Source organism: Passer montanus, unplaced genomic scaffold (genome assembly GCF_014805655.1).
Source record: "Passer montanus isolate IOZ18808 unplaced genomic scaffold, ASM1480565v1 scaffold73, whole genome shotgun sequence".
NCBI classification, from domain to species: domain Eukaryota; kingdom Metazoa; phylum Chordata; class Aves; order Passeriformes; family Passeridae; genus Passer; species Passer montanus.
In genome coordinates this window covers 3,000,796-3,016,587 of record NW_024372481.1, presented here as the reverse complement: position 1 = coordinate 3,016,587, position 15,792 = coordinate 3,000,796, and the positions used below count along the sequence as shown (strand labels likewise).

The 15,792-nt window shown below is 45.7% G+C and overlaps 1 protein-coding gene across 4 annotated transcripts in view; it reads right to left on the bottom strand.

Moving 5' to 3' along the window:
* Positions 1-89: 89 nt before the first annotated feature.
* Positions 90-15,792, bottom strand: part of SCAI (suppressor of cancer cell invasion) — a 37,710-nt gene continuing 22,007 nt past the window's right edge. For 2 of the 4 annotated variants that reach the window (XM_039730602.1, XM_039730599.1), the window contains 8 exons: positions 15,379-15,480; positions 14,686-14,764; positions 12,539-12,638; positions 12,013-12,094; positions 7,620-7,692; positions 6,912-7,085; positions 6,730-6,830; positions 90-5,644 (listed from right to left, as the gene is read on the bottom strand). In XM_039730602.1, the coding sequence (XP_039586536.1) occupies positions 5,495-5,644; positions 6,730-6,830; positions 6,912-7,085; positions 7,620-7,692; positions 12,013-12,094; positions 12,539-12,638; positions 14,686-14,764; positions 15,379-15,480 (861 nt within the window). In that variant the 3' untranslated portion in view covers positions 90-5,494. The remainder of the gene's footprint in view (positions 5,645-6,729; positions 6,831-6,911; positions 7,086-7,619; positions 7,693-12,012; positions 12,095-12,538; positions 12,639-14,685; positions 14,765-15,378; positions 15,481-15,792) is intronic. The other 2 variants (XM_039730600.1, XM_039730601.1) reach the window with 2 other exon arrangements.

The window sequence follows — 15,792 nt, the reverse complement described above, 5'->3', positions numbered from 1 at the left end:
CTCAGCCCCGCTCCTCTCCCGTCCCTCTCGTCCCTCAGCCCCGCCGCTCCCTCCCCAGCCCCAGCGCGGAGCGGAGCAGGCGCCTCGGCACGAATGTTTTCCACAGTTTATTGACAGCACAGTCCGCCGGCGGGGCCGAGGCGGCGGCCGGGACAGGGACAGCGAAGGGCTCGGACACGGCACAACCGCGAGCACCGGGCGGGAGCGGCCCCGGCGCGGCGGCGGGGACAAAAGCGAACGGAAATCTGCTCCAAAGTCTCTGGAAAGGCTGGGAAGGCGGTGACGAGCAGGGCCCCGGTCCATCCGTGCTGCTCCCCGCGGGGTCCAGCAGGAACACAAACACGCTCCTTCCCTCCCCGAACAACGGCAGAGTCGCTTCTGGCATCACACTGCTTTGGCGATTACAGATCCCTTGCAAAAAAAGTCCCATTTGCTCCAAAAAAAGTTTATTTATATATCTCTATATATTTTAAGGAAAATATCCGTTTTTACCAAAATACGATATACAGGCACACAGCTGTAAAATAACTTTAAACCAATTCACTATAAAATTACTTTTGGTAATAAATAATTTGATTCTCAGAGAGGCAAAACGCTCCCTGTACCTCTGCAGGGAGCAGAGGCACGGTCCCTCTGCATTCCCAGAACGCTCCCACCTGCGCTCCCCTCATCCTTCTCGCTGGGCCGGGCCCAGGCCAGAAGCAACTTGTGCTTTTCAGCCTGCATGAGGCAGAATCCTGCTCCCAACAAACCGGTTCAACGGCAGAACGACAATCAACACGTGCCTAAAGCGACCTGTGAAGCCAAGGGGGCAGATCCTCCCAGCAGGGTTTACTCTGGCTGCTGGACTGGGCTGGTGGGATCTGTTCTGCTCTGGGGCTCCTGCAGGCCAGCAGGCTGTGCTGGGCTCTGCTCCCAGCAGGAATCAAACCACCTATGGAACAAAACACCTATGCGTGCCTCTGGGCAGAATTCAGAGACAGTCCTTAACCCCAAAAAATGTCAGATTCAGAAATCCTGAACTAACTCTCCTCAGTCTTGGCAATGGTTTAGACAGGAAAACAAAAGGTGGCTGTCACTCCTAAATCTGAAGCAGTTACGTGTGTCCTCTGCTGTAGTGAGCAGATCTCTATTGATCCTCAAAGCACCTGAATACATTTGGTCACAGAACAGTATTGCTGTAAAATTCAGTGTTACAAATGCAGGAGAGCCCCTTCAGGAGTGTGCATCTGCTCTGGCTGCTCTGTCCAGTCTGACCTGACGGGGCGCACAGAGCAGTTTTCAGCTCTCTGTATCATTTTTTCCCTTGCTCATGTAAGTGTTCCTGCCTGCAGAGCTCCCTCAGCCCCAGGAGCAGCCACAGGCACCAGAGCAGCTCCCAGCAGCACAGCATGAGCGAGGCTCGGCCGCTGCTGCACTCGGACACTTACTGAGGAATCAAACACAGGTGAAGCTTTTACAAAAGAAACCTCAAGACACAACAGTTGTTCAGACAAATTCCAAGAGTTTTAGCTTTGGGAAGAGCAGACTTGCAGCACAGCATGGTTACAGGACACGGGAGGCAGCGAGGCAGGGGAGGTGCTTCCTAACTCGTGCCAGGGCGGGCTATGGAACAGCACTTCCATGCCATCCTTGGGGGAGAAGCCTGACCAGAGCTACTCAGGCTGCAGCTTCTGAGATGATTAATTGGAGCCAGATTTCCTGTTGCCCCCATCTATTTCCTGTGATCCTTTAAAGACATCTCTGCACACCTCCCTGGGGAACAGTCTTGAGGGGTTTAGTCAGTCATGACTTGACAGACATTATTTTGATTAACTACTCAAAGAAAGGTCCTGAAACTTCTCAAGAAAGCACTCCAGGGAGCAAGTCCTGTTTGCGCAGCTCATGGAAGTCAGTGCTCCATTTAGCTGGTGCACAAAGCAAAATGACACATCACATCCCAAGAGGAATTAAAAACCAGAGCACTAAAGACTCGTAACCCTGCACTGCCCCATCACTGTTATTTTGAGAAGTCAAAGGGGGAAAAAAGGCAACAGCAGTAACTTTGGCGAGATGTTCCAAAGCCAATCTGAGCAGGAGCACAAACCTACTGTGGGAGCAGGATTCATCTGAGCACACCACATGCAGGGAGTAGGGAGCCAGGCAGGAGCAGTCCTGTAAGGACACAGCTGGTCCAGTTCACCTTGTCCTCTCAATGTTTTACATGCAGAATTTACCCCTTGAATTTGGCATTGCCTGGTGCTGGCAAGTCTTCTCCGCTAATATAAGCAATAAAGATACATGGAGAAAGGGAGAGCGAGACAAGAGGGAAGGCATCAGGCCTGAGAAGAAAAGGATTTGTTCTCTTCTCACTTAAAAATGGTTCAGTCTTTGCTTCGCTTCCACACTGAGGACTGCGAGATACAGAAACCAGATTTTCTTCAGTACACACAAGCATACACCAAGAGGTACCTACGACCATAGCACAGAGCACACAGTAGCACAAGTTTAGAATGACTTAGTTCAAACAAGACAAGCTTTTACTTGGAGGGGAAAATATCAACATTTCCATATTGAATGCAGTTCTTTGGGTGGGAAAGAAGGGGCTGGCTCAAAATCCAAGAGCAGACACTCGTCCTAGCTACAGCTAGAGCAGGCAGAGGGTATGAGCCCTCTGCTTCCACAGTACAATTCCATACTTCCTCACAACAGGAGTGAAATCTTTATCTTTGAACGTCCCAGCACTGGACCTTCTAACAAAGATCAGCTGGTAAGAGGAGAATTAGGAACCTCAGGAATTAATTTTTGACTTGGACAGTCATTGCCGCTAAGTTCAACTTCTGAACTAATTTTTAAGGCCTATATTCTCCTCCTACATTCCAGCTTCTTCTTTTAAAAAGTGCATTCTTCTCTGACGAGATCTACCTTGGCAAAAAGCAAACAGAACTTCCTCGAAGGGCTGCAAATGGCAGAAGCCTCTCAGGTCACAAGCAAGGACTCTCCACTTCAGCCTGGCTAAACAAAGGTGAGGACCACCAAGGCTTTCCCAGTCAGTTCACAAGCAATGTCCCAGAGGTTCACCAGCCCACACGAATGGAATCATCATCATCATCATCGCTCCTATGCTTGGAAACAGCATACTCTTTTCTTTTCCACAGAGATGGAACCAAAAAAGGAATAGCTTCATCAAAGCAAAAGCTAAAGCAAAGCAAAAGCATTTGGTTGGAAGGCAGTGAGCTGGGGAAAACTCAATTCCCTTTTTCCATGCAAGCTGAACGCTGCTGGTAGAGGAACAGCAGGCAGGGCAACAGATAACCTGCCTCTCACTTGCTGCTGCATTAAAGGCTTCCTGCATCTTTAGCCTCCACATACAACCCCATGTTTTAGCAACTGGGGACCTTCTACCAGGCAGAAAGGCTGGGATCAGCTTCACAGTAAGTACATGGATCTTATCACTGTAGTACATACAGGGGCACCCGTTCCCCTGGCTAACTAAGGGCTCCTGTACCTGGAATCAGTTATCAATTACTTCAAGGTCCAAGGGTAAGTCCCTGGAAAGAGCAAATTACAGAGGCAGAAGAGCCATAACCTTTAGTACAACCACAAATGATCTGCAGCACCTTGGAATCCACCCAACATGGCGTATGTGTGTATATATAAATTTTGTATATAGACATCGTAGTGGTTCATTCTTTTTAATACATATACAAGTAGCTGTACACATATACATATTTACAATTTACACCAGCCAGTAGATGTATGTGTGCTGTACATACACACACAAACGCCGAGCACACACATGCACACACGAACACACACTCGTCAGAACAGACTCCAGAGCCTGGGAAAGGAATCCTGCCAGGGTCCAAAGAGCAGCACCAAGGGGGGGTCTCACTGTACCAGCTTCACGACTGCTTAGGACAAACACAAGCATTCACAGGATTTTGTACACTTGGGAAATAAAGAATGGATGGTGCAAGCTTCAGCCCAGCTACAAAGAACCTTCATGCAAACTCCCCAGCTACGCTGCAGCCCTTCCTGCTGTTCCACACTGTGCTCCCTCAGCAGAATGGATCCACCAGGCTGCTCTGGCTGACCTCATCACACCCTGGGTGATGCTCTGCACCCAGGGTTGCCATGGCACTGCACAGTCACCAAGTTCTGCACTGTTTCCACCTAAGCACAGAGGCAGGGCTGGGGTTAAACAAAAAGCACTGACTGGACTTGTCCTCTCACTTCTTTTCTAGCAGCCCATGGAACAGTGACAATTGGCTTTTCCATTTAATAGTTTAAAGTAGTTCCATTCCCCCGTCCTTGCTCACCCTGCACTGCCAGGAGCTGCCAGAGCTGCTCTAGCTCTGCAGGGCAGGCAGTGCAGTCCCAAATGAGCCACAAGAGCCCTCTCCAGCCAGCCCCTCCTCCTGCAGACACCCACCCACACCCAGCTCTTGGGCTGGGGAGCCGAGGGTGCTGCCAAGTTACAGCCCCTCCTGCTCCTGGCTCCAGGGCAGGACTGAGCCTGGGGGCACATGCAAAACATCCAGGGGGCTCTGGCACTCCCACTTGGCTCCACCCTCAAGGGAACATCAGCACCTCTCTGGGGCACAGGGCTGTGGCACAGACACACGAGGGACAGGAGGGGCTGGTACAGCACTGCACAGGGCATCCTCCCAGCTCTGCAGGGACTGGCCATGCTGTGGGAGCCACACATGCCATCCACACCAGACAGGAGGGGGAACACCTGCTGGAAATGCTGCAATTCCTGAAAGTACCTCAAACTGAAGAATGCCCCCCTCCTGTGGCAGTGAGAGGTGGGGGCTGACCTCCAGGGTTTGCAGTGTGCTCACCACTGACCACCTGCCCAAACAGGTCCTTGGCCAGCAGTGCACAGCTCATACAGAAAACTGCTGCATCAAACTTACAGGGAGCATTAAGTGTCTTTACAAATTCACTTCAAAACGCTGCTCCAAATGCAACTTAATTGCCCACAGTTTTGTCTCCTCACTTGCCTAAGACTGAAAAAATATATTTGTTATGAAGGAATCTGTGTTATTGCTATTGTTGGTTTGCACTGTGTGGTTCCATCTTTACCATTTCAAATCCAAACTCTTTGGGGATAAAATATTGGGTTTTTTTCTGTTGATTTTTTTCTTTCCAATTTCTTAAAATTGTATAAAAATAAAGGATTTCCACAAATGTGGGCTAAAGGTAACCAATAATACTTCTATGCTTAGGATCAGCTGTTGGAAATGTGGTTGACAGCCACAAGATCAGAAATAAACCTCTAGTGATTCTTTACTTTAACATTTAAAAGACATGAAAACTTCTGCTTATAAAATTGACCCCATACAGAATGGAACAGCTCAACTAACAGCTGTTTATTATTACTTGTTAAAATAATGGTCCTAAATTTAAAAATAAAATCAAGTACTTCCTTTTATGATTTTCACATTATAAAACTGCACCATTCAAAATCTGTGGCCAGGGAATCCCCTTTGCAGTAAGACAGTTTCTTTTAATAGTCATCGAGTGTGTTTTCCAGGAAAACATTCCTAACATCCAGTATGGAAGCCAGCTCCAAAATGTGCTTTTGGAGGTGAGGGTTCTCCACCGTTTCATCTCTTGGCAGCTGAGGATAAGATTCGGGATAATTTCGAGTCTCCTGCTAGATGACAGTGAAAACAAAGAGAATCAGACACTCATTTCCTTCACACCCTCTAGGAAGAAGACTGCAAAAAGCCAATTTCACCTTAATCTACTCAGTAGGGCACAGAGACAGAAAACATTCTAGAATTTTCAGTTTTCCCTTTCTATTGATACATAGATGGTCACAGTGGCAATACAAATGCCTGCTCATCTCAGATAGCTGTTGGTTTCAAGCCTCCACTGAGGCTTTGCAGGAAAAAAAATGAAACCACTAAAAGAGACAAAAAATATTCACCTGTACTTACCTACTAGGCTGGAGTTCATTTATTGAAATTACAGACATGTAAGCATCTCCAGTGGGAGATTATCTCATCCTAAAACACATATCTAACACACGGGGGGCAAATCTCTCCCCACTGGCACAGACCTACTTCTTTTCCCTGGTATCAGAGCAGCCCAGGTAGCTGACTTAGGCTTGGAGAGCTGCTGGACATCTGCAGCTGCAGTTCCACATCTGCAGTTCCACAGCTGAGTGCTGCACCTTTCAATGCTCCAGTCCCATTTTTCCCTGCAGCATTTAAAATGGAGCAGGCAGTTCATATGCCAACACTCACATAAAATGGTGTAGCTCCAGAGCAGACTTCTCTGCTGGCACAGCTTTAACCAACAGGGAGGCAAAAATACCATCTTCCTATTTAGTGTATTCATTTACACTTCAAAGACCTTTCAAAACCCATTCACATGAACACATTCCAGAAACAATGACCCACGCCTCCCCACTTCCTCTTATATTCTTGTTCTATACCTTTTTGGTTGTGTGGAAATAACAATCTTAAGTTATAAAGAGGAATTTTTCTAGCAGACGAGGCTGTCCAGAGTGACATAATTGAACTGGAGGGTGCCTGCTGTGTTACGTGCAGGATGAGGCTCCTGCAAGCCAAAGGCTCCGAGCCTTGGGAGAGACACAAAGGCTCAGTGCAAGCTGAGCAGCAGCATGTGAGCATCAGTGCCCTTCCTGAGGTCACCCTGCACCCTCCCAGCTGGCCAGGGCAGCTCTGCTCCCTGGCCTGGAGTTCCCACAAAGGCACAGACATCCCTGCATACCCGGAAGATTTTGTGCATCCTCATAGTGGCCGAACAGAAGATAAATCTTGTGAGAAGCAAGCGAAGAAATTCATCCCCAAAAAACTGAAGAAAGGACTGATCTGTACAGAAGGCAAAGAAAGCCCAGTTTAGAAAGGCTCAAACCCCCCCGAAGGGCTGGGCTGGGCCTGGCCAGGCCGTACCTATGGAGCGGGAGTGGGTCAGCAGCTGGGCAATGTCCCGGTTGATTTTTCTGAGGTAATCCTGACACTTCTCCCACAATCCTCGGCGCATGCTTGATAATCCAGAGACAAACAGGAATGCCATTAACGGATTGTTCAGAAAGAGTGTGAAGAGGCTACCCCGCTGAGACTGATCTAAAAGGAAAAATAAATCAACAGACAAAGGGATACATTTGGCATGTGACACAGAAATGCTGTCCCTGCCACACCACCAAGTCGCTCACCCGCTAAATTCCGCCACAGAGGAGCTACTCCTGTGTGCTAGTTACACCTTCTCTGGTGCAGACCTGATCAATGACTGGCAATAAAGGCTTGCTGGAGACATGCATTAGCACCAAGACACCTGGACTGACTGTGCTCCCTCTCTGGGAGCAGTAATGCTGCCCAGAGCTGTACCAGCCACCGTCACCACGCGGGGCTGGCCAAGCCTCAGTCGAGCCTTTGCTCCCAGCCCTCGTTGGAGCCAAATGTAGAAATGCCACCAGCATTGGAACAAATTATTTACCACATACACTAGCTAAACTTTATCATACTACTGCAGGGACTGGTAACCCGATTTAGGGGTTACACAGTAGTGGAAAGCTGCCTTTTCCTGAGGAATCCACGTTCTGTTTGGTACAGACACAGGATGCAACTGCAGCTTGGTGGGAAATGCAATACTGCACATACCTTGTAATGCTTTTGGATATGCTGTTGGAGAAAGCAAGCACACCAATGGCTGTCCAAATAAGTTTGTGAAATTCTGTAACAGATAAGAATTTTGAAGTATTGATGGTCACTTTGCTTGCCTTGAATATTCAGCAAGTCAAGGGTACAAATCGTATTAATGACAGAAGACACTAATGCCCCTCACACAGCTCAGCATTGGCAATGAGCCTGACAAGTTCACTTACTCAGAGATCACAGCACAGAAGGAATATAACCAACTACATTTCAAATTAATTACAATTCTCTCATTTCATTGCTACTGATGGCAGACAGTAATTTCATGGAAATATGGCTTTCAGTAGTAACACATTACTTAAAAATAAAAAAATCATGTTCTGCAGTAAAAGTGAAAGCAATTGGGTTTAGCATCTTCCCTCAACACCAACTGAACTGTTCAGTCAAAACCATTTCTTTTCCCCTTTTCTTTCTAGCAGGAAGAGATATGTCTGATGAAATAGGAGGGCCCAGAGAAAAGTTTTAAAGTAAGTTTCCTTTAAAGCAAGTATGTCACAACCTTAACATCTGCTGTACTGAACCCTCATTTTACAACTCATTTCATGCCCCTTTCACCAGCACCTTAAATGCTCTGAAGTGTCCAACTGCACAAGAGTTTCTCCAGAACCTGAAACACTACCACTGCTCACTTTCACCAATATTTACTTAACAACACTCCTGCTGTGTATCTGTCTGGTGGTAAACAATTATCACAAAGGGAAAAAAGCCAAAAATCGTGCACACAACCTCATTAGCTGTCACCAGAGCAGCTTTCTTAAACTGAAGGCTTGCAAAGCTATAGAAAATGTGATTGTGCCTGCATCCTTTCAGAGCACAGACTCAAACCCCACCTCCCGAGCATACACACACACATCTGCAGATCAGATTCTTAAACTGCAGTTTACAAGTGCAAGACATACAACACCACAAGTATTTGCTTGTGAAGAATCCTCAAAAAGTTAATTTTGTAATCCCTTTTGGCATCTGCATAGTTCAAACAAACTTTCCCTTCCAGGCAGTGTATTTCAGTTCTATTAGTTTTACAGAATTAATTTGATCTAAATCTGCTAAATACTAGAGACAGAAATCTAGTCTAATCAAAATAAAACATTTCCTATCTCTGACAGAGTGCTGAGTGCTAGAAACCCTTCTAGCTCCTTAGGAGCCCAGGGAAGACTGATAATGCTGGATACTAAGGTTTGGTCTCTAAGGAAGAAACAAAGACAACTCCCTTGCAGACAGTCCAGGAATTGGTGAAAGAAACATTTCAACCTCCAGGAGCCACTGCTGGTTTGAACTGTACACACACTGGCAAGGTTTTACCTTCTCCAGTCATTTGTGTTCTCAGTACCATGAGCAGACTGACATGTTTCATTCATTCCACTGTGGATCACTCAGGTACAGACCAAAGCAGCCAGGCCAGCAGAGAGAACAGCCCTGCAGCCCCACAGCCAGGAGCAGCCCTGGCTCACCTGTGGGTCAGGCACTCTGGACTCCAGCAGAGCTCAAGCCAGGAGAACCTGCCCTGCAATCCAGACAGGAGGTCTGGGTATGGAATGCCTTACCCTTCAGTGCATGGGCAACTCCAAAAAGAATAAACTCCATTTTGTTTCAAATTTGACTGGTTTTATGCTTCAGTGTTCAAGGTTTCCAACAGAAGTATTGCTGATTTTTACAATGCATGCCATGTACATCTCCTTCCAAGAAAGGACTGCCCATTGTCTCCAAAAGAAGTCACTTCACATTTAAGCTTTGCTAAGCTGAGTATTTATATCACATCACTGCCAAAGGCCTTGCATTCCCCCTGGCTGAGGGTTTGACTTGGTCTGATTTGGTTTTAAGACTTTACATTTTACCATGATCCTAGACAACCACAGCTACAGGAAGATATTGATTTAAAAATATTATTTCATCCACATATGCAGTGGTAACCTTCAAGAACACACAGACAGCTATATTTAAATGGAAGTGATAAAAAAAAATTCACGGCTTTCAGTAGATATGCTCGATTTGCAGTTATCTTCCACTTTCAGCTAAATATACAGGGGAGGAAGCTGTTCAAGTGCTGCTGATTTGACAAACTGGCAAGTCACTTCCTGGCAGGACTTACTTTCAGTCATCACCATTTAAGTCCTCCGGAGAGGGAAGGACGGGATGCGTGCAGGAGAGCAGGGATGGGCTGCAGAAAAGGATGTGTGAGCATTTGCTGTTCCTGCCGGTACTGCTGGCACTGACATTTAAATGTCAGGATAGCTCCTCTCCTATCAGGAAGGATCAGAGCAGCCACAGGGAAGAAAGTCAGTATTGACTTAAATTCCTCACATGGTTGCTCTTTGTTCCTGCCAGCACTGAGGCCCCAGACACCTCCCAGCCCACGGGGGGCAGTCACAGGACAGCTCTGTCAGGGCACTCTGGGGACAAGAACCCCAGCACAAGCACAGGCAGGAGTGTACCAGGGCTGGAAACACTGACCTTGAGAGCTCTGCCACGAACCTTCACTGGAAAACAACACCAGACACCTAAACCAGCTCCCTCACACGCCTGCCTGTGCTCAATCGCAAGAGATGGGGAAGGTGAATGTCACTTCTCAAATGCTGAACCTATTTCTTTTTAGGTTCCTCACAGTTTTGCCCACACTGTTCTGATCTGGGTCAGTGCTCCTAGCAGCCACTTCTATAATCCTGTCCTGAAATCCTTCCAGAGCTCACATTTCTGTGCTCCTTCACACAGCCAGAGCTGGATGCTCTCCACCAGCTGTGCTGAACAGACTGTGGGCTTTACACCCCTGTCAGCTCACTGCAGAACAAGGAAAAGAAACTCAATGGGGGATACAGAGTTGCTTACTGTGTGCCCACAAAACATTAAAAAAACTTAATTATCAAATTTAAATGCAATACAAAAAGCAAATTCTACTGCAAACACTTGACATTATTCTCACAAGACCTACAAATCCACATGTGGAAATCCATTGCCCTGAACAGGTCCTTTGCTCTAAGCTTTACACAGAACCCCAATCTGTCCAGAGCTGCAATCCTTTGCTCTCTTACAGAGCTCCTATTTTAACAATTCTATTAGACAGGAAGGTGGTACAAAAACCAAAACCAAACCAAACACCCAACACAAGACATACCTTTATCCCCTGAAAAAACAAACAAACAAACAATCCCCCTGATGTTATACTGGAATGAATATCAGGAAAGAGCATAGGAAAATAAATCCCTTCCAAATGCTCACTTTCTCAGAAAGACAAGTAAATCATTCTAATTGTGTTTCCCTCCATTTAAATGGGGAAGGGAATTCAAGAAAAAAGCAGATTTGTTCTGAAACCAGTGCAGTGAATTTAAATTAAGTGGTGTTTAAAAAGCCCTCTGAGATACATTACACCACAACAAACCAACAGAGAGGCCAGATCATTAGCTGGCTGTCAGGCAGGAGCTCCCTGGCTCAATACAGAACTACCCTGACTCACACTGACCACTGATTTAGTACCTCTCCTTGGCCAACACATGCCTTCAAAACAAACAGCACAGCCTGTGGACACTGAACAAGGCACAAGCTCCTCTGGCCACTAGACGTCCCTGTTCCTCCTCCGAAACGCAGCTGTGGATGCTCCCTTCCCTCACTGCACATAATGGAGCTATAAAAAGGAACACAGAAGAAGTGGCACTTTCCCCAGATATAGCACATTCTTATTACCCCATTCATGAATGAAATACATGTGTAATGCTCTCCAGATCCAACTGGCCACCACGAGTGCAATGCCTGCTTCTGCGTTACCCGAACTGCAGGTTCCCAGGGGTGATTTGGCATGGAGCAATTCTACTGTAAGTCCAGAGCACCCTAGGAAGGAGGCTCAGTGTCCAAGCAAACACCACTCTACAGTAACACTGGATGCTAATTTGAGGCTTGTTACTTCCTTGGTTCAGACACTTTTCAGACACAGACACCCCGTGTTTTTTAAGATCAGGCTCAATGCTTTGACTCCTTTCTCTTGCTTAAAAGCAACTGAATGTTGGATGACTGGAAAAAAGAAAAGCACATTAGTTATCTCCCTCCCCCATGCACACACACCGAGATTTGTCTTTGGTATAAAACAAAAGTAAACCTCCCACCAGAGACCTTGGAAATCTTGAACCTTTTTTCCCTCCAGCAGGATTTATTACTTTCCAATGAGCGGCTGTTCATGTGCTTCTCCTTCTTGTTCCTATTCATAGGGTCAGATCCTGACTAGCATGCACAACCTCAAAAGAAAAGAAAGACTGAATACAAACTGTTTAAAAAATAGCCTGTTAAAAGTGTAAGCTAACTAGGGGTTGGCACTGTATCCTACCACAGGAGGAACTGCCTCCAAGGGCCTTACCTTGTAGGCGACGCTGTTGGAAGAATCCACGATGATGAACAGGGGCTTTCTGGTGAAAGGGTAGAGATCTCCAGGGTGAAGGCTGCAAAGAGAAAGGGACCCCTCAGAGCACCACAACTGCTGCACAGCTCTGACACTGCACAAGGGTCTCGGCCAGATAAAAAGCAGACAGCTTTCCCATGCTGCGGTTCCCAGATTCATCCTCAGAGAGCAGCTGCACTATTGTCTGTATTTGTCTATATCATGGACTGTGGGACTTCTTATTAGTCCAGGAGATGTTTAACTTCTTGAGAAGTCATCCACCACTGATCTGAAGTTTGTCAGTAATTAAGAACTTACGCTACCTCACATAAGTAAGGCTGAAGTGTTTAGACGATCATTTAAAGCTGCACATTCATTTCTGAGTGTTAAGCCAACCCCCGTTATGATGTCCTGCACTGAGCAGTCTGAACTGCAGAGACACTGATGCATTTTTCCCTGTTGAAGAGAAGCTCTTGTGAATTCCCAGGATGCACCACACACTCACCAGTGCATCTCCTTGTAGGACTGGTTGCGCTTGTGGAGGGCGTCCCCGTTGATGATGTCCCGGTTACTGTTGGTCAGCACACCCCCGAAATCGTAGGGACCTTCATGGGGAAAAGGAGGCTGAAGTCAGCAGGGGCACCTCAGCCCTGCTAGACATTCAGTGATTACATGGCAGGGAGGAAGCAACAACGAATCCCAGAAAACCAAGGGAATCTGAACTACTCAGTTGTAAGGAGGGGAGAGAGGAATGCAGAGACTTCACTAACTGCATACTCCTTTTTATGTCTTTTTAGAAATTTCAGCATCTATCAAATAGAAGCAAGGAATGCAATTTCATAACTTCTAATTTAATTATTCACTATTTACCCACAAATTAATGTAAATTACCCCAATATTGGCTCTTGTTACACCATAGAGATAAAAGATTAAAACCCATTACATGTCTGATACAGGAAAATCAATGCCTTTGTAAAATTACTGTATGAGTTTGCATATTCCAGATTCAGAATTTGATCAAAATATAAGGCTAAATTAAAAAACCCTAGAAATACTAGTGTCATTTGCAGTTCTAACACTGCAAAGGGCAGAAGAGAGAACTCAGAGAATTACAAAGGGACAAAACAGCTTTAGTCAGATTTCAAATCTGTAGCTAAGATATTTCAAGATTTCAAAGCCAGAATTCACAATTTTCACATGCACACGCCCTGGATATGTGTTCACACTGTAAGCTGACTATTCTGCTAAATTTGCAAAACTACCCCCTGGATGTCTGATGTAGAGCAAACACAAAAGCAATGGCTATAAAAAATATCAAATCCCACAAAATACCAATAAATATTTCTGCCATTGGTATGGGTATGAAATGTCACTAACTTTAGCAAAAGAAAGTATTAGGGTTTCCTCATTCTGTCATACATTTGCAGACTTGGCTGACCCACATTTGGCCAGCAAATGCAATTTTTTCAGGTTTGGATACAAGGCGCCTTTCCATTTAAGGGAAGCTTTGGGGATACAAAATCAGGAACAGGACAAACATTAATTTAGCACTGTTACAAACACCCCACATGGTCTGCCAAACACACGGCTTGCAGGCAATGCACAGTGCAACTTGCAGCTGCTCTCCCCTTTAATAAGGCAGAACTGTGTGCAGACCACACCACCTTATTAAAAGAATGCAGTTGTGATGGTTCACTGGGGGAAAGCTGCACGCTGGCTCTGAGCTCCTCAGGGGACTGAGCCCGATGCCTCTGCCACAAGGTCTTAAGCTGAAACAACACATGCAGAGAGGGGGACACACCACAGGCTTCAGAGGACACACTGCAGTTAGGACCTATCACCAAGCTGCAGCAAGAAGTAAAATGTTAAAAGTATTTTTTAAAAAAATCACTGCCACTGTCCAAAGCTGACAGGGATTTTTTTTTTCTTTTAACATTTTGAGAGCTCTATAAATCATGCACTGGGGAGGACAAAGCATGCATCTTATAAAGGAATGCAAGTCTCAAACAGATGAGGTTTTTTACAATATTTAGGATGTTAAAAAGTTATTTTGATTTTTTTTCTGGAATTATATAAACAGATCTTTGGACCGTGTTTACTTCAGTCAACCAGTTTTCAGCTTTTACATTGCAGCTGCATCCAAATATTCTGCTAGATTGAAAAGAACAGGAGGGTGAGGTGAGGGGAATTGTCAAAAATCATGAGAAGGGCTTGAATTGTCAGGTTAATGAGCGTGCAAATAGACCAGTCCCTGCAGCTGCTTGAGTCCTTCCACCACCCATGTCCTGGCCACACGTTCTCCTGGTGCTGGGCATTGGAAAGAATCACAGAGTGCCACGGAGCCATTTTATGAACTTTGTGCTGATGCATCAGCTGAGCCACATGGTCTTCAAAATTGGGGGGCTTTAATACTTCAGATGCATCAGAAACTGGATGTGTCCTTTGAAAAGTTCTCAGGCTAATGCACACTAATTAAAACACAAAGATTTAATTATTTTTGTGGAAAATAAAGGCTATCTTACTAAGCAGACAGGAGAATCGAATTGACTTGTCTTTTAAAAGGAGCTTTGTGACATCTTTCTTGGTCACTTGTCCTGGAACATAAGGAGAATTCAAGCCCTGTTCATGACAGGGAGCATTCCTTTATTGTACCTTCACTATCCGAACGACCTGATGGGAACACGCCCGTGGCAGACAGGTAAATCAGCAGCACGCTGTTGGCAGGCAGCTCCTGCAGCACAAACAGGGGCACCAGGGCCAGGGAAGAAAGGCACAAGTTTATTTCAGCACTGAATCATCACCTCCATAAACACACTGTCATTACAATCGTGCTGCTCCTGCTTCTGGCTCCCCTCCACTCTGCTCCTGGTGCATGCACTGGCCCTGCCCACCACAGACACCCCTTCCAACAGAACTAAAGTGTCACCTGGTGAAATGTCTGAACTGAAACCTCTAGGCTGGTATCAAAGCTCCAAGCAGCACTGAGAAAGCACCTGCTTCCACAGACTCTTTCACTATCTATCCAGATCTGAGGCTCTCCAAGACATGGAACCCAAAAGCTGCCAAGACCCATGCAGACCCCAGCTCCCAACCAATGCACAAGGGAAGCTTTGTTTGCAGTCTGAATGGGATACAGGACTGGAGATTCAGCAGCTGTACAGTGCTCGAGAGCAACAACTCCTGATGCACTTCCCTGATTTTGGTTTGTGCTTGCCATGATATGAAATCAAAGAATACTCTTAAGATTTTTCTATTTTCCACACCAGTGGAGAGCCACATTTCATTCAGTCTCACAAACAGTCCTGGATATTTTTTATTACAAATAAATTCACCGATTTCACAAACCTTAAATGATGCTGCTAAAAATGTATATAGCTGGCTAAAGGTTGGTTTGTAAAGTAGGTATTTATGGGGGTTTTCCCGCCTGGCTGGTTTCTCTGTTGACTCCTGTTAAAAGAAAGAAACAAAACACTACTCAAAAAACCCCACCAATCAGATATTACCAAAACAGCTTCATAACCCTCTAAATTTCTATTTATTAGAATGCTCTAGCATACTTGCCACACAAATGGTCTGCCAATTCTGCATTACCTACTACATAGCAAAGCAAGATACACAAAATTCAAACCAGAACTTTCTATTATCCCTCACTGAAACTCGTGAACTAAATCTTTCTTACTTTCTCAAGTATCACCCAAGAAATGAGTGACAAAATTCATACTTCATCTCAATTAAATAAATGAAAAATCTTCTTATTTT